The sequence below is a fragment of the Bos grunniens genome, chromosome 1, assembly GCF_055505025.1.
Source record: "Bos grunniens cultivar Pamir isolate PY7600 chromosome 1, Bosgru_T2T1.0, whole genome shotgun sequence".
NCBI classification, from domain to species: domain Eukaryota; kingdom Metazoa; phylum Chordata; class Mammalia; order Artiodactyla; family Bovidae; genus Bos; species Bos grunniens.
The window spans coordinates 148,037,248-148,061,823 of record NC_141165.1 but is presented as its reverse complement, the minus strand read 5'-3'; the positions used below and the strand labels follow the sequence as shown (position 1 = coordinate 148,061,823).

At 39.3% G+C, this 24,576-nt stretch overlaps 1 protein-coding gene across 1 annotated transcript in view; it reads left to right on the top strand.

The window, feature by feature from the left end:
* Positions 1-24,576, top strand: part of ADAMTS5 (ADAM metallopeptidase with thrombospondin type 1 motif 5) — a 52,559-nt gene that overhangs the window by 10,345 nt on the left and 17,638 nt on the right. The window contains exons 2-3 of the mRNA XM_086412662.1: positions 3,979-4,111; positions 16,520-16,687. Coding sequence (XP_086268788.1) covers positions 3,979-4,111; positions 16,520-16,687 — 301 coding nt within the window. The remainder of the gene's footprint in view (positions 1-3,978; positions 4,112-16,519; positions 16,688-24,576) is intronic.

The following is a 24,576-nucleotide window of genomic DNA, read 5'->3' as shown; positions in this document are numbered from 1 at the left end:
TTCTGGCTACTGTTCTGCAGATGTGATCAAATCTGCTCTTATCAGCCTCCGTGTTTCCTTCCTTCCCCCAGCGCGTTTGTGCTGCCTGAGAGACCAGTCTCCCTTACATCTCTTTCTGTTACTTCCAGTTTGTACATTCGTGTCTACTTAGTTCCTTTTCTCCACCCAGTACCAATCACTTTGATTTTCCAAGTTGTATTAGCTTCTAGGCACCTGCATTTCAAGGTAGCATGCTTTGCTGGCTCCCTACTCCCCGCCCCATCTACAAGAATAGGTCTGGTACACTGTGAGTCCTTCTAAACTCCATGATGAATCACAGATACTGCCATATTCATGACATTGTAAATGGCCACCCCTAGTCACCATGTCAATGACCTCTTTGTCAAGCTTTCCCTGGTCTTGCTGACCCTTTCAGCTCTATTTTAGATACAGTGTCCCAGTCCTGTCCTCCAGCCAGGAACACCCCAAAGCCCACTGGTTAAATCTCTGCTGCTCTCGAAACCCTTACATTGTATTCAATTTTCCATTGCATCATTGTCTATACATATCAATATCATGAAATCAATCCTGCTTAAAAAGAACCATCTTTAACATAACAGATATAAATTAACCTTCAGATTTACACTGACTAAGCAGAAGAATCCTTGTCAGCACTCTTAATTCGTTTGACTCTTATGTGGATACCTTTTGTGGTTTTCATTCCTTTAGTACTCCAGTACTTTTGCCTAGAAAATCCCATGGATGGAGGAGCCTGGTAGGCTGCAGTTCATGGGGTCGCTAGAGTCGGACACGACTGAGCGACTTCACTTTCACTTTTCACTTTCATGCATTGGAGAAGGAAATGGCAACCCACTCCAGTGTTCTTGCCTGGAGAATCCCGGGGAAGGGAAGCCTGGTTGGCTGCCGTCTATGGGGTCGTACAGAGTCGGACACGACTGAAGCGACGCAGCAGCAGCAGCAGTATCTCCTACCTCCAGTTTTGGAAGATAGATGAATGGATGGACAGACAGGTAGATACGTAGATATGCTATTGTCTCACTAGGATGCTTAATCCTGCTCTGAATTAAAAAAACAAAAACACCTATAAATTTCAAATAAGCTTTGCACCTGTAAATGTTGTTATAAATCATCATCAGAAAATAGAGATGAGTTTGATGTGTTAACAATTTGATGCACAAGTTCAGTTTTAGTGGATTAGAGTGAACGTTGGATCACAGAGAAGCACAGGCATTCATTGTCAGTCTTGAGGAAGACACCATTACTGGGCTGCCATGATTTGAAACTGCATAAGTAAAATGGAAAGGTTGCCAGTTCACATAATTACAGTTACAGAAATAAAGACTGTGGCTATGCAGTCAAGGGGTTTAATCAATGTGATTAAAAAAAAAAAAAAAACTGCTTTTGTTCATAATTTTGTCACATGTACAAATTTCCATGGCAAAGGGCCGAATGCATTTAATGCAATTCAAGGATGACAAGGAGGGTTGATGGGCTCTAATGAGCAATTGATTATCAGTAAACAGAGAGAGATGAAGAATCCACATTAAACTCTGTGTAGAACAAGAGGTCATTTCCATTAGCTGTGACTCTTCATCCAAGCTTATTAATGAAGTAAAGCGTAAGAAGGGGAAACATTTCTTAGATTTTGTCATTTGAAGATAATAACCCCAAACTGTGAAGGTAAACATAAATCTTGGTTTTAAAAAAAAAAATTTGCATGTGCAGAAATAACCTACAGTGTCCAGCAATTCACTTAAACCATGACCCCGGTCTTTGGTCTTAAAGCTACTAAAATGACTGGAGGAAAAAAATGGATTAAAACATGCATTCAACTATACAATTATCTCAAAGACCGATTGTTATGCAAACGTGTGTTCTAATTTCAATTTTAAAAACTACTAATTTGTTCTCAACAGTAGTAATTTGACATCCCACAAGATGGCATATGAGGATACCCAGGAGACTTTGGGAGGCTATTGTTGGTTTGGTGACTCGATTCACCAAAGGTACTTGGCTGAGATTTCCACTGTCTGAAGTTGTAATGACATGGCGGCCACAGTACAGTTCATCACAGCTGGGATCTCATATGGAACACAGTAAGGATCTGAAAAAGTAGGGAAATTGTAGCATATATCTTTTAAATATTGTTCACCTTGGCTGGACTTCCATGCAGCAACATAGAGCAGAGTTAGAAGAGTATGTAGACATTGACTAGGTGGCATTGATTATATAGTAGTAACATCTCGTGTTGGCTTCCTGGAGTCTATTGCAGTCTTGTTAGCATACAGCATATTAAACATGTGTGACAATGTTCAGTAAGGCAAAAGTCCACATAAGATAAACATCTTTTCTCTTCATCCTGGTAGGATAAAAATATTAGCTTATGTCATCAAAATATAAATGAACAAAAAATAAAGGCGTGTGAGGTCTACATTGCATCTGAGAACTCACCTTCAATTAAGCAAATGTTTGTTGAGTTCCTGTTGAAAGTCAGACATTGTGGTAGTTGGAGACACAAAGATAATAACTGCAATAGAAATAACAATTTTAATTAGTAAACAGTCATCTTTCATAGTAATCAATATTTTATAAAACTCTTCTGCCGTTATTCACTTACGGTTTCTTTGATAGAAATATACACACTCTCAATTCATTTTCATTGAAAACAGGAGTCAAATACAAGAAAAGCTAATGTCCATTAATATTCAAATAACATTTAGTGGAAAGTTTATAGTTACAAATTTATATCATAAATTTTGGCGTCTATTTTCTCTTTATGCTTCATAATTTAAATTTGTCTTGTTGATGTCTCTTTCATCTAATTTGATCATCTTAACCATGAGTAACAAGCTTCCCTGTTGGCTCAGCTGGTAAAGAATCCTGCAATGTGGGAGATCTGGCTTGGAAAGACCCTCTGGAGAAGGGAAGGGCTACCCACTCCAGTATTCTGGCCTAGAGACAGTTCATGGGGTCGCAAGGAGTCGGACACGACTGAGCCACTTTTCACAACCATTAGTGAGGTGTGATCGTGTTGTCCTTTGAGAAACTCTTATAAGCTATACAACTTCTCACCAGACAAATGCATACACTCATTTATATAAATATAATATATTACAGGGGCTTCCTAGGTGGCACTAGTGGTAAAATTCTGCCTGCCAGTTCAGGGGACTCAGAAGACTTGGGTTCAATCCCTGGGTTGGGAAGATCCCCTGGAGGAGGAAATGGTAACCCACTCCAGTTTCTTGTCTGGAAAATTCCATGGACAGAGGAGCCTGGTGGGCTACAGTCCATGGGGCCACAAAGAGTCAGGCATGACTGAGTGACTGAGCACCCACAATATGTTACCTATATTTTCTGAGGATTGATCAAATTAAGAAACACTACATTAAACACTTTGGGAAAGATTGTTTACATTTCTGAAGAAACAATCTATGACATTACCACTGGATTTGGAAATTGAGATGATCTTTTGAGGAATTACCCTCATACATTAAAACTTAGTTTCCTATCCAAATGACTGAGAAATTTATATTCTGCCATGAATATGTGGCAGAATTGCAGTTTTGCCCCTGTGATGGAAAATAAATTATTACGTTTGACTTCTGATACATTTAACATGAATTTAGGTCAGAATATTAAGACTTTCTTAAGCATGACCCTATGTGAAAATGAGATACGTGCCTACATTTACATGATACAGCTTTGTTAAGACTGTGGCTACTTTTGTACGGGACAAGCCACAATCCTGGACATCTTTTAAAATGTAATTGAGTCCCGTCATCCTTCTGTGCTTCTGGGGCCTGGAGAAGCTCAGCAGAGACAATGCCGTTAGTCTGTCTTTGGACCATTTCCAGAGCTGAGCAGGTGATACCATCAACAAATCCCAGTGTTGACATTTGGAGTGAGCAAGTGGTTCTACAAGGTGGCTCCTTCTGGATGTAAATTGACTCTAATGATTTCTTTCTTTCTCCTGGGCAGGATTTATGTGGGCATCATTCCTGCGACACCCTGGGAATGGCAGACGTTGGGACCATATGCTCTCCTGAGCGCAGCTGTGCGGTGATTGAAGACGATGGCCTCCATGCAGCCTTCACCGTGGCTCACGAAATTGGTATGCAGCGTCTTTTCTCTTTCCTGGCCAAATCAAACACTTGTAACAGCTGCAACAGGAACCAGCATACTTGTCAATTAATTCCAGATTTCTCCTGGTTCAGATAACCCTTGGGGATTATATTTGTTTATATTTGCACTTTTAGGGTTAACTCCTAAGAGGGATGGAAACCAAAGTTAGGCACACGTGGTAGAGACTTCCTTTCTGTTGGTACCATTTAAAAGTTTCAGAGAAAGTTACTACTGCCATTGTAAAGTATCCACCCAGGACCTGATGAGATAAAATCTGTCACAGTTGACAATGGAATGCAGAGATGTTTGTCTTAGAAATCACTCTGTGGACTCATCCAGGGCAAATCAATTTACACAGAAATTCATCAGGTTTTATTCTACTGTCAGTGATACATCGACTACTGGCAAAGGTAATCAATAGCTTAAGGTCACCATTCCAGTCTTGTTTTTAAGAAGCGAAGCAAATGAAACAAAATCTGTCACCAGGGTTGATTGTAAAGTGTTCCTTACCTGGTGACATTAAGAAACTCATTTCAACCCTGAAACTGGAAATTTTAGACTAAATATGACAAATATCCCAGCAATTAGGAATATGTGTTTTGTAATCACTGACCGAGGCTACTAGACATATGAGAAGTTAATTTACTATTTAGGATTAGGTTTTAGAATTAGATACATCTGGGCTCAGTTCTTGCTAGAGTACTTTCTGCCTGTGTCCTGTTGGTCTGATGATTTAAACTCTCTGAGCTTCAGTTTTCATATCTGAAATATAGAAATAATAGTGCCTACTTCATTGAATTATTTCAGGGGCCAAGTTGAGTAAATTATAGATACCAGCTGTTATTTATATTCATATCACTTCTGTTTTGCTTTTTAATTAACTAATTAATTTACTTATTAAATGTATCACCTTTTAGCATTCTTTTTGGGGGCAAAGTATGGTGCAAATTATTGCGCCTTTTGCTGTGTTTTATTAAACAGATGTAGTTTTCTTAAGCTAACACAGTAATTTTAAAATAGAAATTAAAACTTTTCTTCCACATTTGTAGGCAAAGAACATTTCACAATGTGTTGATTTTTGGCTGCTATATTTTCTTTGGGGACTTAACTTCACATCAAAAGTGCAATTGCAGAAGTCCGTATATTAGAGCAGTAAAATAGAAATCAGTAGTTAAATTCCAATTAATATGTATTAATCATGATCTTAATTTTCTTAACTGACACTCTTCTTACCACCTAAGCAAAAAAAAAAAAAAAAAGGCACAAACATAACATCTTAATGTAAATAACTGTCCAAGAGCACCACTGATCACAATCCAATTTAACACTTTGTTAATTGAGCCTCTTTAGCTTTGAGATGGACTGCCAGCTCCGTATCCATGTTCTCTGTTTTATCTCAGGCAAGAGATTCAGACAATGAGTCCCCATTTTTTACCTAGAAGGTAGACCAATAATGAATGAGACGGCCCTCTGGTGACTGCACCAGAAGACCTCATATGGCTGCAAATATTTTTAAAACACAGCTGCCATTTAAACTTCAGGGCTGGGATTATGCCTTCACCTATCTCTTACTCTTGCCTATTAAACTGATTGATAAAAATACAGCCTAGCACTGGTCTTTCATCAATATTTGTTACATATATCTATATATGCACAAGTGAGTAAGTGGGAGAAACACAAGAGCCACGCAAGGCAATATTCTGATTTTTCAGCAAAGCTAAGAAGAATAAATTCAAATACTCAAAAGCATTGTAACTACCCAGAGATGATTTTCAAAGTACACCAGTATTTAATCACCATTATTCAGAATGGGAGAAGTTCCATAAGGAAAGTTCTAAGCCCTGGTAGGCAGAGGCTGGTTAAGGAATGATGAGGGATAAGCAACAAAGTGGAATTGTGGCATCAACCACCATAAGCTCATGAGCCCTAATATTGACCTTCTAAAAAAGAGAGTTCAGATTCCATGAAGGACGGGCTTTCTTCCTTCAATCCTCTTGTTGTTGTTGTTCAGTTGCTAAACTGTGTCCAACTCTTTGGACTCCATGAACTGCAGCACACCAGGCTTCCCTGTCCTTCAGTATCTCCCAGAGTTTGCACAAACTCATGGCCATTGAGTCAGTGTTGCCATCCAGGCATCTCATCCTCTGTTGCCCCCTTCTCCTCTTGCCTTCAATCTTTCCCAGCATCGGGATCTTTTCCAGTGAGTCAGGTCTTTGCATCAGGTGGCCAAGTATTGGAATTTCAGCTTCAGCATTAGTCCTTCCAATGAATATTCAGGGTAGATTTCCTTTCAGATTGACTGGTTAGATCTCCTTGCTGTCCTAGGGCCTCTCAAGAGTCTTCTCCAACACCACAGTTGGAAAGCATCAATTCTTTGGCGCTCAGCCTTCTTTGTGGTCCAACTAGTTATCTATTTTCACACACTGACAGCATCTGGGAGGTTTCTTTGTAAGGGAACCACAGTGGCAGTAAATGCAGCTTCTTTGAGGTTTCATGGACCCTCAAATCAACCGAATTGGAATGAAGAACCTTCTAGCACCACCTTTCTCAGCCCTCCTGAATTCCTAGGGAATTACAAGGGATTACGCAGGCAGATAGAGTAAAGAGGTAGGAAGCCAGATGCTAATGAGAACAGGTGTTTTATTAAAACTATTTATGTACAATAAGAAGTTTTCTTTTCTTACGTAGACATGGTTCTACAAGAGAATAATGTGGGAGAAATGTGGGTTTCTCTGCAAAAAAATCAAACCTAAATCTTTGCTGTCTGACTACACTCCATGTTCCTTTTAATTTCTTGATTGGATCATTTGTATGTACTTTAGAATTCTGTGTAATTTATTCTCCAATAAAACAGTGCCTATTTCATTTCTCTTTATGTGTCACATATGGCCTAATCTGAGAAATGTAAGTTCTGGATATAGGGGAATATGGGTTTAATTTCCCTTTCATAAAGGAATCTGGCTTTCATTCATTTTGTTTTCTAATTGCTTTATTATTCTTTAATTTCACTTTTCACCTAAATATTGCAAACACGTGTTATAAAGTATGAGCCTTAAAAATTGTAGCAAAGATAACCTTACAAAATATTTCCTAATCATCTGTATACGATTACAGAGCTTTGCCTCTGCAGCCAGTGTGCTCTTGGGTCATGGAGTTCCCTGTTCTGTTTCCAGGGCTTTATTTTTAGATTGTTGCTTGTAGCCATCAGCCTGAGTTTATTATGCTCTGGATTCTAATTCTACTCTGTTCTTCTATGTAATTTCCTCCCTTTTTATTAGACATTTACTACTTTCCAGATCTGGAGGTTATATCCAGGCTATATGGTGATATGGTGACAGGTTATACGGTGATAAAGTGCTGCTGTGAAACCTCAGTTTTGCCAGAGTGTTTTGAATTCACTTGAGTCTATTCCAAAATGAGCAATTTGCTTCATGTGTATGGTAAATACGTTTCTGTGCTCAAAACATAAGATGTGGAGAAAATTTCCAGGATATTCCCATGATTTTTCTACTTTATTTCATCTATCAGCAATGAAAGGTATAATTAAGAATCAGTTCAGTTCAGTCGCTCAGTCGTGTCCAACTCTTTGTGACCCCATAGACTGCAGCACGCCAGGCCTCCCTGTCCATCATCAACTCCCGGAGCTTGCTCAAATGAATGTCCATCAAGTCGGTGATGCCATCCAACCATCTCATCTTCTGTCATCCCCTTCTCCTCCTGCTTTCAATCTTGCCCAGAGTCAGGGTCTTTTCCAATGAATCAGTTAGTTCTTCACATCAGGTGGCCAAAGTATTGGAGCTTTAGCTTCAGCATCAGTCCTTCCAGTGAATAATCAGGACCGATTTCCTTTAGAATTGACTGGCTTGATCTCCTTGCAGTCCAAGGGACTCTCAAGAATCTTCTCCAGCACCAAAGTTTAAAAGCATAAATTCGTCGGCACTCAGCTTTCTTTATGGTCCAACTCTTACATCCATACATGACCACTGGAAAAACCATAGCTTTGACTAGACAGACCTTTGTTGGCAAAGTAATGTCTCTGCTTTTTAATATGCTCTCTAGGTTGGTCATAGTTTTTCTTCCAAGGAGCAAGTGTCATTTAATTTCATGACTTCAGTCACCATCTGCAGTGATTTTGGAGCCCAAGAAAATAAAGTCTGTCACAGTTTCCACTGTTTTCCCATCTATTTGCCATGAAGTGATGGGACTGGATGCCACTATCTTCGTTTTTTGAATGTTGAGTTTTAAGCCAGCTTTTTCACTTTCCTCTTTCACTTTCATCAAGAGGGTTTTTTAGTTCCTCTTTACTTTCTGCCATAAGGGTGGTGTCATCTGCATATCTGAGGTTATTGATGTTTCTCCCAGCAACCTTGATTCCAGCTTGTGCTTCATCCAGCCTGGCATTTCGCATGATGTACTCTGCATGTAAGTTCACCTTTATTAACTGGTTTAGCTTCTCATGGCATGCTCTAGTCACTACTTCCTCTTTCTATACAATAAGCATTTAAAACACACAGTCTTGAGAGTTGAATATAAAATTTTTTGTTCTTTTTTAATAATTTATTCACTTGGGTCTTGGTTTATTTGTGCAGGATCTTTCATCGGGGTCCACAGGCTGTGAAGTGTGCAGGCTCAGTAGCTCTACAGACATGTGGGATCATAGTTCCCAGACCAGGAATCCAACCTGCATCCCTTGCATTGTAAGGTGGATTCTTTAACCACTGGGTCATCAGGAAAGTCCCCCAAAGTTTTTTTTTGTTCTTTTACTCACTTTTACTTGCTCTTTCACTCGGTCCATTGAAACATGTCCCTACATTGAGAATTATCATGTAAGACAGAGGCAAGCCTTAAGTCTTTATCTTGTACCTTTTCTGTCCATGATGTTAAAGTCATAATGAAGTGACTTAAATGAACAGTTCTGAGAAGTGATGCTTCTTGTGCCATGTGTGAATGGGAATACTTCTCTTTTCCTGCTTTCCTGTTCCTTCTTAACAGAAAGCTAGATTTTGGAGACGCAGTCCACAGGTGTCAATACAGCTTTCTGGAAAATAGATTTTGATGCGTCTAGACACTGCCCAGGCAGTAAAGAATTGCCTTACTGCCTGCCTTCTTGCTATCTTATGGACAGGTCAACATCGGGTAAAGTGTTAGGATCTTTGAGAAAGTTTTTTAAACTACCAAGAGCGTGGTTCCTATCCCTGGACTATGGGTGCAGGTAAGAATGTGACTATAGCTGTTTTACAATCCAAATGTGAGCTGTAGCAAGTTTCAAGCGAATGTAAGTTTACATTTAGAGTTTATGTTTTTAACTTGTCAAACTTTTATTATGGGCTTGTAATAATGATTTCACCTGCTGCACACATAGTTCTCCAACATAATAATTTTATTGATGTTGGGCTAGCCTCTAATGTGCTAGGGGAGCCATCTGATTTTATTTAGACTCATGATATCTGTAGTTTGCGAACAGGCTGAAGCTCTGCCTTAGAGTGGTTAATTATAAAATGTGCTAAGTGAATCTCTCCATCATGAAAGACTCCAAAAATGCTTCCTAAGCTAAAATCGGGCCGCTCAAAGAGTCAGGGCCAGATAGTCAGCTGGAAACTTAGGAAGTGGTGGAGACACAACAGTATGGCTGTCTGTGCTTTGCTGCGGTTGGAGGGAGTGCTCTGGTTCTGCTGATCTGCGTGGGACTCTGCCCCCACCATCGATTAGATTAAACGAGGCCATGTTTTGAAAGGCTGCAGAGGCCTTGGAAACACCATAGACCAAAGCCAAGTACACAGAATCAGATGTCAGGACTGGCTGTGAGATGTGAGGTGAAAGGAAGCCAGGATTAAATTTGGTATTTACCCTCAAAACCCATAGCTGTAATCAACATGAACTGAGTTTTTTTTTTTTTTTTTCTGTCCGGTTTGGAGCAGTGCCATACAGTGTCTTTCTTGGCCCCCAGATGAAAGGTGGGAATAGGTCTTTGCTCCATGTCCAGAGGCAGCATTGAAAGATGTAGTTTTAGTATCAGTTGGTTTGTTTTTAAATCAAACCCCAATTCGTATTTCTCTAGGGAAAGCCTATGGGTTGTCTGCCATGGGTATGGAAAGCCAACAAGTTGAAGGTGACAGAAAATAAATATATCACACACAGCATGTAATTTTTTTTTCCTTCTTAGGATTAGAAAATTTCCCCTTGTCTCCCAAATTGAGTATCTGATTATCAGACACTAGTAATCAAGTGTCTACTAATCAGACACAAGTAATCTAGCATCTGGTAATCGGAATTTATCAAAAACTATGTAAAATTAAACTACTCGTAAGTTAAAATTATAACAAACCCAAGATATCAGTGAGAACAATAAAGTTCATAACAATCACTGGGCCTTTATATTTCTCAGGCACATTTTCCAAGCACTTTGCAACTTTTATATCCTTTAAGCCTCACCAAATCCCATGAAGTGAGTACTATTAATGAGTCACCCAAGAAAGGAGGATGCTGACACACAGAGAAGTCTCTAAACTGATCTAAGGTCAACAACTAGGTATACTGCTTGGGGAAAAGTTAAATCCAATTTATCTGGCTCCAGAGCCCAAAATTTGGACACTATGCTAGAATGACTTGTTAGGGTCCCTTTTCAAAGATAGTCTTGAATTTGAATCAAAAGGATATTGACACAGCTATTTATAAGGTGAAAAAAATTTATTTTCTTCCTTCTAAATTACATCACTGATATAACAGTTAGCATTTGTGTTTAGGGCTTCCCTAGTGGCTTAGATGGTAAAGAATCTGCCTGCCAATGCAGGAGACCCAGGTTCAGTCCCTGGGTCAGGAAGACCCCCTGGAGAAGGGAATGGCTACCCACTCCAGTATTCTTGCCTGGAGAATTCCATGGACAGAGGACCTTGGCAAGCTACAATCCATGGGGTCACAAAGAGTCAGACAGGACTGGGTAACTAACACAAATGTTTTTAAATGGGAGTTTAAGAGTTGTATCACTTCTCTTAAGGATTTGCATTTGAATAGATATGTAGGATCCAATTACTGGGGATCCTGGTTTCCTTCACCAAGGATTCTATGTCCTGATCCCCTGTGTGTTTTTGACTCCCTTTTCAACCCCTGGCAAGACCTTCCTGAACCTTAATAATCCCAGCTGGAAAATTAGGTAAAAATAAAAACATGACCTCATTAAGAAACAGATGCTTCATGAGCTGGGCTTTCTTAAGAAAACACATGACAGAGCTCTTTGTGACATTTTTTTAGGATGTGATGCTGCGGCCCCTTGCCTATTGGCCAGTTTGGGGTCAGGACACAAGAGCTTGAAGTTCTGTTTAATTTACAGACCAAAGTTTAGAAAAATAACCCAATTTCCTTCCTGAGGTTAATATTATAAATCAGCCCTAGTTGTACAGTAATACCTGAGTTGAATAAGAAACTAAACCAACATTTTCCTGTAATGTGTCTTCACCAGGGTGTCCATTATTTCAGATTTTCTGACACCAAATTCATGTGTGAATTTAAGGAGGCAAGATGCTTTTTAAAATCTACATTGTGAATATCCAAGATGAAATTGATGTAATGAAATTCTGCTTATTTACCAATTTTAAAAAATGATTCTTGTCCAAAAAAATTACCAGGTGACTAATAGTTTGCTGTTTCTGAACTAACACTTAGACTCTTACCCTACAGACTTTGCTTTGACATAATTTACCCGAAACTCATTTCCTCCGCATAATTCAAATAAACTCTTTCCTGAGGCTATTTTGTGTGATGGGCACTCATTAGCAGGACTGTCATGTTTACGACACGGTTTAATATCTATTAAGAATAGATGGGTATTTTCTACAGAAGCCCTTATAATCTACACCTGGATTTCTACTAATTTCAAACATCAAGATACAGTTGTAAGGGCTGCATCACTTGGGACATAATGAATTGGACCCCCACATCACTGTAAATTTCACTCTGACTTCTGTAATACTTTTTTAAGAAATTTAGTGTATGAATGCCGTTAAACAAACTCACCCACTGCCTAACAGTGTTTGGTCTGTAACTGTGTTGGGATTTTACGTGAGAAGTGGCTCCCAATTACATCACTCAAGAATTAAAGGTTCACCAAGAAAGATAGCATTGTAAATAAGGTTGCTTAACTTAGTTAAGGCAAACAAACCGCTCTTCAATCTTTTGCACGTCTACTGATTACAAATGGTTCCATATATAACTGCTAATGCTTCCTTGAAGCAAGACTTTGGAACCTCTCCTTTAAACCCAGATCTTGAATTGTGGTCGTTAATCCATATCAGCCTTGCCCCCTCACTAGGATTTTTCACATCCTGTTTTAGTAAGGGAGCTTGGTAGAACTTCCTCAAATCTCTTCCCTTACCTTTCAAAACTGCCTTGAATCTTAAATTCACTTTTTTCCCATACTTGGCCTAGAGAAAGAAATGTCTCTGTCTTTCCAAGGGAAATAATTGCCTTTCTCTATGACTTTCTGGATCCTATCTCCCTGACTCTTTCTCGATCTTGCGCTAAGTCACTTCAGTCGTGGCCAACTCTGTGAGACTCTATGGACTGTAGCCTGCCAGGCTCCTCCATCCATGGATTTTCCCAAGCAAGATTACTGGAGTGGGTTGCCGTTTCCTATTCCAGGGGATCTTCCTGATGCAGGCATTGAACGTGTGTCTCCCATCTCCTGCATTGGCAGGCAGGTTCTTTACCACCAGCACCGCCTGGGAAGCCCACCCTTCAGCTAACTCTGGTTTGCATTGCTCAAAAACCCATCATAAAAAAGCCTTTTGATGAAAACAGTACATTATTTTAGGAGATGTCAACATTTTCTCTGACACTGTTTTATCCTCTGGAACACATGTGTTTAAATCTCAGCTTCATTAATCCTGCTCAAGGCTGCTTGTGGGAGAAGCGATTAATCTCTAATCCATGCCTGTCATTTTGCACATCTCACTGGATGATTTAGGAACAGATTCTCACTGGAAAAGGCCATCAGTGACATCATGATAAATTCTGGTCAAGCCCTTCACAACATCCATTTAAAATGTGTTGTTGTCAGTTGCTACAGAACATTCGAAATTTCCTAGGTTCCAGGCTTTTCTCTGTTAATAAGCATGTGGTCTCTAATGTGAGTGTCCCTTGAAAATAACTTATGCTTTTATCTGTATCTTGCCATTCTAAGGCTCAAAGATACGGGATGATTTCAGGCTGACGTAAGGTGTCCTAGCTTAATGATGAGAGGAATCACATTTGAGAATGCCGTTTCTTTGGCTGTCCGCAGCCTTTAGTATGCCCGTCACGTCTCTCCTGAAGAGTGTCCGGACATCCCGCACATTGTTCTTCCATTTCAATCCCTCTCCAGCTTCTGAAGGGAAGTCACATGGGTCTCTCACTGTGCCCTGGATCCAGCTCCTGTGGCACTGGCTGCCTGTTCCTCTGGTGCTGAAACGGTCTTCACATTGCCCATGATTCTCCTTGTCCTGGGGAGAGCATTCCTCTCCCAGCCAGCTGACAGGCTTTCTTCATGGAGAACAGAGCATTCATCCTCACTCCAAGGAGTCTGTCTCTCTCAGTTGACCCGCAAGCAGTCCTTTCTGACTGACTCTGGGAGATCTTATAAAATTCATTTTTCCTTTCAGCTCTTGCCAAAGTGGACCTCCAATTTGTTCATGCCCAGAGTGGCTGTCTTTTCTAATAACCATATACCTATATTTTCAGCAACAAGTTATCACATGGATAAATTAGAAATTCAGAGGCCAAAGAGTCTGCCAAAAGATTCATTTAAAAAGACCAGAGCATCTTTATCTTAAAATAAATTGCTTTGCTTTCATAATTGATATTTAACACATAGGCATCACCATTATGTATAAAAGAAAAAAATAGAGGTAGTTTCCTTGACCCCCTCAAAGTGAATTTGGTGTTTACCATGTGGCTTGTATTTAAATGAAATATCTAAAATTTAGCATCCAGATGAAGTGAGTATCTCTTGAGGCAATAATACACGTGCATATGAATAGTGCTTTTATCTAGATACATTGGGAGGAAAAGACTATTATTCCATTGAAAGTGCTAGTCACTTAGTCGTGTCTGACTCTCTGTGACCTAATGGACTGTAGCCCACCAGGCTCGTCTGTTCATGGAACTTCCAGGCAAAAATACAGGAGTGGGTAGCCATTCCCTTCTCCAGGGGATCTTCCCAACCCAGGGATCCAATCCGGGTCTCCTGCACTGCAGGCAAATTCTTTACTGTCTAAGCCACCATTTCTCCATTAAATAAATATAAATGTCTTAGGAAACAGAGTGCAAAAATCACATTTTTTGAAGTATAAAACCTAGATTCATAATACAGAGGTTCCCTTGGGCCACTTTCTCTACTATGCCAGGGTGGGAAAAACTCAAGTGTGAAACCTCCACATTAATCCCACTATCCCACTGATAAACTTTCTACATTCTCAACAAGTATTTGATGTACTAAGTAACTTTTAGCAGTTTTGAATAGGATGTGAATGAAAGGTACTATTTTTCTGTGGGTGCGGTGAAACTCAACATACCGCCCAAAACTTGGACGAGCTCCTGCCAATCTTCTTTTGCATATTATTTGGAAGGTATTTTATGAACTACACTGTGAGTTTATGCTGCTGACCAAATAGAACGTGAGTGGTGGTAAGAGGGTTTCCCACAGAGAACTGACTAGCTGAGTAAATGCTATTGAAGTAAATAACTGTATAAATAGCATCAAAATGCGAAGCTTAGAAGGTCACTGAGCCCTGGCCACTTAATTTCAACCACAACAGCAACCAGCTGCTCAGTGGACAATTTTGTTATGAGGTGTTAGTGATTTAACAAGTTGGCCCCAAGTAGTTGGAATTTGGCGTGAAAAATTTCATCTCTGTTGGGTTTTACTGCTGCACACTGGACTTTTTCTTGGCAGAATGGTCAAAGTTCCTGCCTTTGGTATTCAGGAACTCAAGGAGAATGCAGTAATCGCTTTTCTATGGTATTTTCCACTTTTTTTCTTTTTGGTGGTTTGTGTAGGGTTTTAAAAGCTTTGCAAAAAACACTACACTACTAGGATGTCTTGTTTACTGTTTAGAATCTCTCCAATCTGAGTTTTACCACTGAAGTATATACACCACCATGTGCAAACTAGATAGCTAGTGGGAAGTTGTTGTATAACTACAGGGAGCTCAGGCTGGTGCTCTGTGATGACCTAGCGGAGTGTATAAATAGGAGAGTGAGAGGGAGGCTCAAGAGGGAGTGGATATATGTGTACTTATAGCTGATTCACATTGCTGTATGGCGGAAACCAACAGATTGTAAAGCAACCAACTATTGTAAAGCAATTATCCCCCAATTAAAAAAATAAAAACTAAAAAAAAAAAAAACCCAGTATTTTAAATGTATTGTAGAATGTATTATACCTTTAGACTATTTGAAAAATTAATCCTATGTAATAAAAAAATTTTAGTCAGATTGTAAAAATGGGCTTATGTACTCTGTGGAATAATAGCACAGTAGAACGGGAGCACCAGTGTGGGGTCACAGACAGTATGTTTGGTAGACTTAAGCACAAACACCACCTGAGTGGTTCTGGACAATCACTTCCCTTCTTAGTATTTGTTTTCCCTCCAACGGCTAACACTTGGTGAGAGTCATATTGGTGCTTTAGGTATTTCTTAAATGCAAATGGGTATATCCTCAATATATACCATTTACTTGCAGAACTAGTGAACATTCACAACTTACTGAATAACTGAAAGAAATGAAAGAGTGAAGCAAGCTAACATTTGCATGAAACCAAGAAGTTGCTAAGTTCACTTCTTTCTTTTCTCTTCTAGTCATCTCTTATATGGCTACCTATTTACGTGGCCAAGAAAATGGAAGTCCCTGACCTTCAAATACCAGTATTAAGTGTTTGTAACTTGCAGAACATAGAGTTAAATATAGATTTTCCAGCAGTGGCTGGTGGGGAGTAGGGGGGTGGGGAATGCTCTCTGATCTCATGGGGCTTATAGTTGAGCACAGAAGATGGAAAATTAACAAGCATTCAAAATAATATGTTGTGAGGACTATGACATAATCCCACAGTTGCCTTGCAAATTCTAGATTCTAAATAAGGTCTGTTTCTACATATTCTTGAGCATGTGTGATCCAGATGGATTATGGGAACATCTCGTCTCGTGTAATTTTTCAGTTTTCCCCAGAATGTTCACCAAAAGTGACCGCTCTGATGACATCCAGCTTTAATTTCCCTAGGGGGCGTCCAGTCTCTGTGTGAAAAAGCAGTTAAAATGAACTCATGTACAACTGGGAAGAGAAGAGTCAAGTGCTAGTTTAATTGCCACAGAAAAGTAGACGTGCAAAAATCGCTCATTATTTGCACTTCATCTATCCTGTCTTTCAGGACATCTGCTTGGCCTCTCCCATGACGATTCCAAGTTCTGTGAAGAAAATTTCGGCTCCACGGAAGATAAGCGCTTAATGTCTTCCATCCTCACCAGCATTGATGCATCCAAACCCTGGTCCAAATGCACCTCAGCCACCATCACAGAATTTCTGGATGATGGCCACGGTAGGTACAGCTCCACAGGCTCAGAAACAACACCTCATTGTATCCTCCTGGTGTTCACCTTGTCCTCTAAGACAATGGTTGCTGAGACAGTGTCAGAAAAAGGAACAAGGGGGTCTGTCTACTGGTATGGAATGCCAACATCCTTGGTGGCATTATAGCTATGGTATTTTTTGCTTTTGAATTGCCAAGTTCAAAGAGAAGCAGTGTGGGAGACCACACAGAAGGCCTCGCTAGTGCCCTGAAAGCCTGGCTTTTATTCCCTCTTTCACCACACCAGCCTCCTGTGAGAATGTTGGCATATATCTCATTTCCCTGTTATTAATAGGACTCTCAGAATTATTTGTTACATGCTTATTATAAAGATATGGTTAGAATATAAGTAACAATTCTGTCAGATTCTCTTTATGGTAGCATAAAACCAAGAAAGGAAGCTCCATAGATCTACATTCACTACAAGACTTGGCTTCACCCTGGCAGCCTGTTTTCATGAAAGTGGGGTAAAAGCTGCAGAAACAGAAATAGAAAATCAATCTGAACCATGAGAAAACAGTTTAAGAACTTCAAAAGAAAATCTTTGGCTTTATGCTCTAAATGGAGTTCAAGAGCACAGCATACTTTATTAAGGTCTATTAAATCTAGGATTAGTGCTGTAAATTATATCAAAATACCAAGGAAGCCACAGTTTTTAGAAATAATAAATTCTGACCCTGAAGTAATCTTTGAAACAAGCTATTGCTAATTTCCTAGCATCCCTGTTACTTTAAAATACTGGAAACACAGGCAAATAGATGAGATAAATTTGGAAGAGATTTTCAGAGACCACAGAGTTCAAGTTTCTTATGTCACATGTGTGCGTGCTCGGGCACTTCAGTCCGTTCCTACTCTTTGACACCATGGACTTTTTTGCGACCCTTTGGACTGTCACCCACCAGGGTTCTCTGTCCATGGGATTCTCCAGGCAAGAATATTGGAGTAGGTTGCTACTTCCTTCTCCAGGGGATCTTCACAACCCAGGGACTGAACCCACCTCTCCTGCATCTCCTGAGTTGCAGGCAGATTCTTTACCCTCTGTGCCACCTGAATGGACACATTCCCATTCCCTTCTCTTTCCTCTTAAAATTTGTTTCTTTCTAAAACTAATGGTTGAAGTAAATGGGACAGAAATTCTTGATCATGATAATGTTCACAAATTTATCTCAGGATATGGTTCACAGCTGGATAAAGAGAATCTGGGGTAACTGTTTTTCCCTAGTTCCACAGCAGTTATAGTCTGATATTTTTGTACTTTCTTAGTGAATTTGCCATCTTGAGCTTTGGCTACATAATTACAAGACAATTAGTAAATTCAGTTATTTTCAGACAAAAGGAAACTCTACTATATAGCCTTTTGTTGTCTTATAGCCAAAATGTTCACAAACTCATTTTTGCTCTGTCAATGGTGAATTGATAATGCTTTAGCTACTTTCGACTATTTAAATTTCCTGTTCCTGAAAACAATACCTACCTAGCTTGCTTTAAAATTTCCCTTAACACAAAATAACTGTTCTTTGTTAGTTGAAAAGATGGCCTAATATCTCAAAGATTTAGAAACAGTTTCAAGAATCGATGTATTAGGTTTATCCTAGACTAATAATAAAGTGGTAATTTTCTTTTTAGTTAGCTCAGTTTAAAATGCTGAGTAAATGCAGAGTCCTGAGATGGATGCTTACCTAATTATCTGCCTACCTACATTGATCAAGTCCATATCTAATAACATTTCTTCTTAGGTGAAATCTTAGTTTCCACTCTTAATGTTACTTTTACTGTTTTGTTTTGTTTTTTCAGCTTTTGTGAATATGGAATAACATTAATATTTTATTTTAGCATCCCACATTACACATTCCAAAAGGTTGAGCTAAACTTTGAATCACTAAATGAACAGATTTAGTTGCTAAGGCAGCAAATACTTATGGCTAAAATGGGACCAACATTTTTTTTTCCTGTATAAGTATTAGGTCAGCTAATTACAATGCTGTGCAAAATCTTGTTCCTTATTGCCATATTTCTGGAATGATTCATTTATTTCATGTTTGTGGAATTCATGATTTTACTTTCCATGCAGTAAAGATGCTTCCAGTATTGTTTTCACTTTCTAAATCTCATTTCTGTATTTAAAAGAGTCTACACTCAGATTTAAAAAATTTTTACAACAAATTTTATACATCTTTCTGCATCTGCTCCAAAGGATCTCCTGGTAGATAACCACCAAACCGTACTTTTACTAGAAATAGATCTCATTCATTTGCACTGAGAAAATCTTATCTAACTTTCCTATCTATATGTTAAGTAAATAAATAAATTTCATTACCAATATTTGTTGGACAGGAAATTCTCATAATATAGTCATTAATTCATTCATTTCATCAAAACCTAGACTCTCTCACCTTTGAATGTTGAGTAAGCAGTTTTGTGTTTTAGCTAACCCTTCAACCCAGCTCCGCCCCCCAAAAGAAAACTGATTTTATGATGAGGGTCAAAGAAAGGCACCGTAGCTGTGACACAGTGGCAAGATTAATTATATTCATTTCAAACCTAACCTAAGCATGCTCAGTTATGTCCGACTCTGCAACCTCGTGGACTGTAGCCTACCAGGTTTCTCTGTCCATGGGATTATCCCAGCAACAATACTGAAACGGATAGCAATTCCCTTCTCCAGGGGATCTTCCCGATCCAGGGGTCAAACCCGAGTCTCCTGTGTCACATGCGGATTCTTTACCACTGAACCACCAGGGAAGCATTCATTGAAAAACAGATACAGAATCGAAGCTGCAGTACTCTATGTAGCACTGTCATTTAAGCATCACTTTAAATACCTTAATAACTTTTAGAGTGCAACCAAAAACTGACTTAGGTCAATTCAACTGAGAATGTGGTGATAGGAATTAGTCAGCGGGATTTTGAGATGGTGGCGGTTCTGACATTTCAACTTCAGAGCTTAGGAGAGAATCAAGGGGACCATTCAAGCCCAAGGCAATGGAAAGACAAACAAAAGCAAACAAACGCACATCTTTGTTAGAAGATTAAGCTGATGTCACGAAATCATATCATCAAACCTTCCTTTTCCATCTACTACTTGCATGCAGAGCCCATTCGTTCACATGCAGTAGGAATGAAAGGGTTCTGTTTTTCTGTTTTGATTTTCTAGGCCACTAACAATTTAGGGCTTCCCTCATAGCTCAGTCAGTAAAGAATCTGCCTGCAATGCAGGAGGCCCGGGTTCGATTCCTGGGTTGGGAAGATCTCCTGGAGGAAGAAATGGCAACCCAGTTCAGTATTCTTGCCCGGAAAATCCCATGGACAGAGGAGCCTGGTGGGCTACAGTCCATGGGGTCACAAAGAGTCGAACACAGCTAAGCGACTGAGCATGCATGCATGCACAGTACCTAGAAAATTCATTTATATAATTGCTTACCTGTCTCCTTCCCACCTCCAGCAATGCTGGAGAAATGAGTTCTTAGAGTACAATTTAATTTGTATCATTTGTTTTTAAAATTATTAGCCATAAGTAACTAGACATGTGTAGCACTCCACCACTGCCAAATTTAAATTTATTAATATTGAGTGCTTTCTGATTTAGTTCCAACAAGAAATGCACAGCAATTAGGTTATGACTGACAATTCAGTTTGCACACTGTAAAGTAACTGGGTCTGCAAATTTGTGATTCAGAAAGGAAGAAGTCATGTCTTATGGGAGACCCACAACCCCAGCCTGGCCAAGATACTTGTAACTTTCTGTAGTGTTTATACAGCCTAGCTCTAGGCAAATTGGCTTAGGAGTATGATCCTCAAAAATAAAGGTAAGCACTGGCAGAGAAATTGCTTAGCAAAAGCAAGTTATTAAATTTCCTTTCTCAAATGCTTAATAATCTTGAAGCCAAAAATAATAGCCATGTCCTCTGGATCCCTGAGTCCCCAGTGCCAGGTGATGAGAAAGGGCCACTGCCAAAGCAGATACAACTCAAGCACACCCAAGACACAGGCTGCTAAGGAAAAGCTATAGACATCTTTAAAAAATTCATATTTAAAGAACTAATTTGCAGCCACTTACTGAACACACAACTTTGGAGGAAAACTGGTATTAAAAGCCATTCTCTTAATCCTTTGGAAGTATAGACAATAGAGGTCGTAATACGATGTTAACATTTGGTTTTTAAGGTCTTACGAAATTCAAAGCCCACTATGGTAGCCTCTTGATTTTTCACAGTAAATATGTTCTTTAACAGAGTTTGCAAGTAAGACATGAATTTTAAGTCCACAGTGACCTGTTTAAAAAGCTAATCTTCATCCTCAAATACAGAGAATTTTTAATCGAAATTTCCCTGGCATAACATCTGCTAAACAGTGTACTAATGCTTCTCACACTTTCACAAGCAGATCTCGTGAATTACTTTGAATTACTTTGGCATAGTAATGACTGTGCCTTTGTCATCGCCCGTTAGTTTAAGGGCCTCCCTAGTGATTTCCCTTTAGCTCAGATGGTAAAGAATCTGCCTGCGATGCAGGAGACCGGGATTCGATCCCTGGGCCAGGAAGGTCTGCTGGAGAAGGGAATGGCAATCCACTCCAATATTCTTGCCTGGAGAATCCCATGGACAGAGGAGTCTAGAGAGCTATAGGCTGAGCAACTAAATACTGAGTCACTGACTCAGTGGTAAAGAATCCTCCTGCCAATGCAAGAGATGTAGGTTTGATCCCTGGGTCAGGAAGATTCCCTGGAGAAGGAAATGACACCCCACTCCAGTACTCTTGCCTGAGAAATCCTGTAGACAGAGGAGCCTGGCAGGCTACAGTTCACAGGGTCACAAATGGATCGGAAATGACTTAGGGACTAAACAACAAGCAACAAGTTAGTTTATCCATCATTGAACCCATGATGCATCAGTGTCTCTTTTAATGTTAGACATTCAAATAAAGACCTCAAAGAAGAGTTGCAAGACCACAGAGGGATGATGATAAAGAAATGAGTTTGTAGTGTTATGAGAGTTCTTTGAATGAGTTTCATTAAGAATATTAATTTATTTCTCCTAGGCCAAGAATATTTGGGCCATTGTGTGTGTGTGTGTGTGTGTGTACGCTCTACTCAGTTTGCAGGATCTTGGTTCACTGACCAGGGATCCAATCCAGGCCCCTGGCAGTGGAAGCATGAAATCCTAACCACTGGGCCGCCAGGGAATTCTCTATTTGGGTCAATTCTTAATTTCATCATGTGTATTAAAAAGGAAGAGAAAACAGAAATAACTACAGTGTTAGAAATAGGGGGGGAGCGGGGAGAAAAAGAACAACCTACCTTCATCTGATAATTTTCATTAATCATTAATATGAAAGATAGACAGTGGCACCAGTCAGATATAAAAAAGAAAAATTTTTCTGCTCCATTTCTTAGAGACTTGGCATACTTTCCATCACCCAAAAGTGTACTTTATGGCCATGGGATATGACCACATTATTCTTTTTATTTGTTCATCACAAATCACTGAGTCTTACTTTTTAAACTTTTCACCTTACTGAAAGCATTTAATTTAACATGGATAGTGAAAACAAATTTGCAATATGCACACATTTTCATTGTCTTTACACAGAATGTTAAGACAAAAGGAAAGAAGGAAGGAAAAGAGACGGGGAAAGAAAAGGGAAAAAGAACTTGGCAATTTTATGGAGCAAAATAAATAGACAAAATGTTGGCAGTGAAGTCCAGATAGGATTTCAGGCTAAGATAAATTTTAAAATATGTAAAGAGATGGTTGAGAATAAAAGTAATAGAGATTAAGAAAAGTCAGCAATAGACTGAACACTTTTAGAGGTCAATATAAATGGTATTAAAAGACTGATCAATTTCCTTGCTAACCCCTCCCCAAATTGTACACATTTTTTAGATGAAAGATGTATATCCAATCCACTGTTACTCAGATCTTAAATATTTCATATCGTGAGACTCAGAATCAAACTGTATTTTGATTTTTTTATTCTTGTTCCCTGGCACCAGTCTGCCATTTGGTAGTGCTGTCTATATCTATTTTATCGCCAAACGACACGTCAACATATAGATGAAATCGACTGACTGTAGATTTCAGTGTTATCAGCAACTAATGCAGCAACAAATCCTGATGTTGAGAACATTAAAGTCATAAGTAAAGGCAAATCTGAATAAAGCTTTTTTTTTTTTTTTTAAGCAAGAACAGCTCGTCTCCAACTGACCTCTAACGGAAAACCACAGAACTAAATATGTTTTTTTTTTAATAGTCAAGCAAATATGTTATGGTTCAGTGGGTAAAGAATCCACCTGCAGTGCAGGAGACACAGGAGACACGGGTTCGATCCCTGGGTCAGCAAGATCCCCTGGAGAAGGAATTGGCAACCCACTCCAGTATTCTTGCCTGAAAAATCCCGCAGACAGAGGAGCCTGGCAAGCTATAGCTCAAAGGGTGGCAAGCAGTCAGACACGACTGAGCACGAGACATACGTGAGCTTAAATAAAGAGGGCCCACCTCCTGAAGCCTCCTTTGTTGTAAGTCAATTTCCAATTACCTTGTCCATTTCTTTTCACAAGTCATCTGCCGGGGAGGTTGAAAGGGTGTCAGTGACATATCCGTGGGGAGGTGATGAGTTGTTTTGACTTGAGGAAAAGCAATGTCGACCCATGCCACAGGCACCCACGCATATTAAATACTTTCCAGCTGATGTTTAGTTACAGTGTTACAGTCTGTGATTTTCAGTGAAAAAAAAAAGATTCGTCAAACAGTACTTTTGAAGATCTGGAAAGCATTCTTGATGCTCCAGAAATCTGTTGACAGTCTTCTACCATCATCAACCCACTAAGCATTCTCTGCTTTACACAAGGCTTTTTTTTATGCAGCAAGGAAGATAATGCTCTTCCTGGAGTCCAAAGGGCCTCATCTCACTTTATCTTCTAAACAAAGCTTAGTGAGGTTTTACTACCATTCCTTCCTATTGACTTGCTGTTGATGTTTTTCTTTTAACTTGATGTTTTCCTCCCAAAGTTCTATTTGGCTGGATAGTACATTTTAATGCTTTTTCTGGCCTGCCTTAAGAAGCTTTACCTCCTCAAAAGTTCTGGCTTAGAAGTTAAATAGGAACTTTGCTCTTTATTCATTTTCATATAATGCCTCCATCACAGATTGACAAATTTCAAGGTATTCGCTTTGAAGAAACTTGAGCGTAGTTGTAAAAACATTTGCAGTGTACTTAAAATGTGCTGAATATTCCATTTCTCAGTGGAAAATAGGATTTAAACATGGTTTTCTTTTGTTGGATAAAAAGAATAACTCGAAATAAATCTGAAATGTTGTTAAATATGTTGGGCATAGTACCAGTATGATTGTTTTATGTTTTTCTGGTCACTCCTTAATAGCTCTGTGAGCTAATTTTGCCCCTCCAGTGTCACAGTGAGAAAAGCAACATTTCATAGATCTTGAAAATAAATTAGGGACGGTGAACTAATTTGGCCAAGAACACTCAGCCATTTAGTGTTTTGCCAGAATTAAACTTTAGACCGGGTGTTTCTACCATTAGGCCTGGTGTTACCGTTTTAAAGGATTCGTACACATGCCTGCCCTTTAGCAATAAAATAAGCAGCCTGTCCACATGGGTAAGCAGAGTCAGGTTTGTATATGATGAGAAGAGCAGGGTCTGAGCATAAAGCCCTGATAGCTATGAGACCTTAGGTAACTGATCCTTAGGTCTTCAGGTTCCTTGGTTTCCTTATCTGCAAAATAAAGAAAATAATACTCGAGTTGACCAAAAATTCTGTCCCAGTTTTTCCATAACATCTATGGAAAAAAAACAAATGAACTTCTTGGCCAACACAACAGAATCTGCTACGTAGAATTCTC